Genomic DNA, 1,418 nt, shown 5'->3' on the forward strand with positions numbered 1-1,418 from the left:
ACTCTCGTATAAAAGTAGTAGTTTTGGACTGGCTTGATGAACAAAACAAAACAAAATATGTCGTCACAAACTTCCGTAGGCGGGTCAATTCCGTTCACCATCACACTTTTTTATGCAAAATAGCAAAACAAAGCCAAATTAAAAAAAAAAAAAAAAATAACCAGAAGAAGACTTTTCGCAAAAAGCTTGTTTTTTATGGACATCCGACTGCGACATAACGATGACAAGGTCTATGTTTTTGGTGCCAATTGTTTAAAAAACATAAACACACCTTTTTATGTCAAAGGAAATCCTCAAACCCAGAGTCACAGAGCTATTGTGATTTTTTTTTTTTAAATTGAGGTAGTTTGGGGAAGCTCAATTTTTTTTTTTAGTTCGAGAATATTTATAGAACAAAAAGTCGTACATTTGCTACGTAATTTCATCGTCACATTCTAGATACAAATATATTTATATACATACACATCTGATGTGCTCTCGAGCGAGCTATAAAAGATTGTGTAGACCTTTTTCAAGTTTATTTGTGCTTCGGAACGTTGAATTGTCGCGCAACAATTTTAAACGAAAAAAAATAATCGAAAACTCGTGAATAAATTCATTGCCAATAAAAGCCTCTGCTTCTACTCGTATATAAATCGATTCAAAGGACATGGCCGTAGTACCAGCTTATAACACCGACTATGATTCCTGGGATTATAGAAGACGAATGTGGAGAGATTGGGACCTTGTCGATTGGGATGTGCCATCATGGTCACGCATTGCAAGGATGCGATCCATGCCGGATTTAAGTCGTGTCACCGTCGGTAAAGATGGTTTCGAGGCAAATATCGATGTGCACCAATTTAAGCCTTACGAAGTGACTGTTAAGACAGTTGGTGATACAATAACAGTCGAAGCCAAACACGAGAAACGTCGAGATGGGGATAATTTTATTGGTCGTCACCTTGTAAAGAGATTCGTCTTGCCAAGGGGATATTATCCGAATGATGTTTCTTCGTCATTATCATCGGATGGAATATTGACTATTAAGGCACCACCTCCAGCTGCTCATGAAAGGATTGTTTATGTTCGACAAACTGGTCCATCATATTTGAGTATTAAAAATTAAAATTAAATCGGTTTTTGTTTTTATTTAACAAGGAGAAAGGTGCGTGTGTGTTTATATTTTTTTTTTAAGAAAAAAAAAAGAAAATTATACGTTCAAAGGACTAATATCACATTGATAGTGTTGTTGCAAAAAAAATAAATTCGTGTATTTTATAGACAATTATTTTTAATTTAGTTTAAATAATATTATTCTAATATTTAACATTGTTTAAGAAAGTTTATTTAAATACCTAACAATAAATTTTAATTAAAAAAAGTGAAATATTATTGGATTTTGTTTTAATTTTTATATGTGTGTGTTATCAATTTAA

General features: G+C 32.7%; 1 protein-coding gene across 1 annotated transcript; it reads left to right on the forward strand.

The window, feature by feature from the left end:
• Positions 1-565: 565 nt before the first annotated feature.
• On the forward strand, positions 566-1,192 carry LOC129912253 (heat shock protein 27). The gene has a single exon (XM_055990408.1). The coding sequence runs from the start codon at positions 650-652 to the stop codon at positions 1,106-1,108; it is 459 nt and encodes a 152-aa protein (XP_055846383.1). The 5' UTR covers positions 566-649; the 3' UTR covers positions 1,109-1,192.
• The last annotated feature ends 226 nt before the right edge of the window (positions 1,193-1,418 follow it).

The sequence above is a fragment of the Episyrphus balteatus genome, chromosome 2, assembly GCF_945859705.1.
Source record: "Episyrphus balteatus chromosome 2, idEpiBalt1.1, whole genome shotgun sequence".
Taxonomy (NCBI): domain Eukaryota; kingdom Metazoa; phylum Arthropoda; class Insecta; order Diptera; family Syrphidae; genus Episyrphus; species Episyrphus balteatus.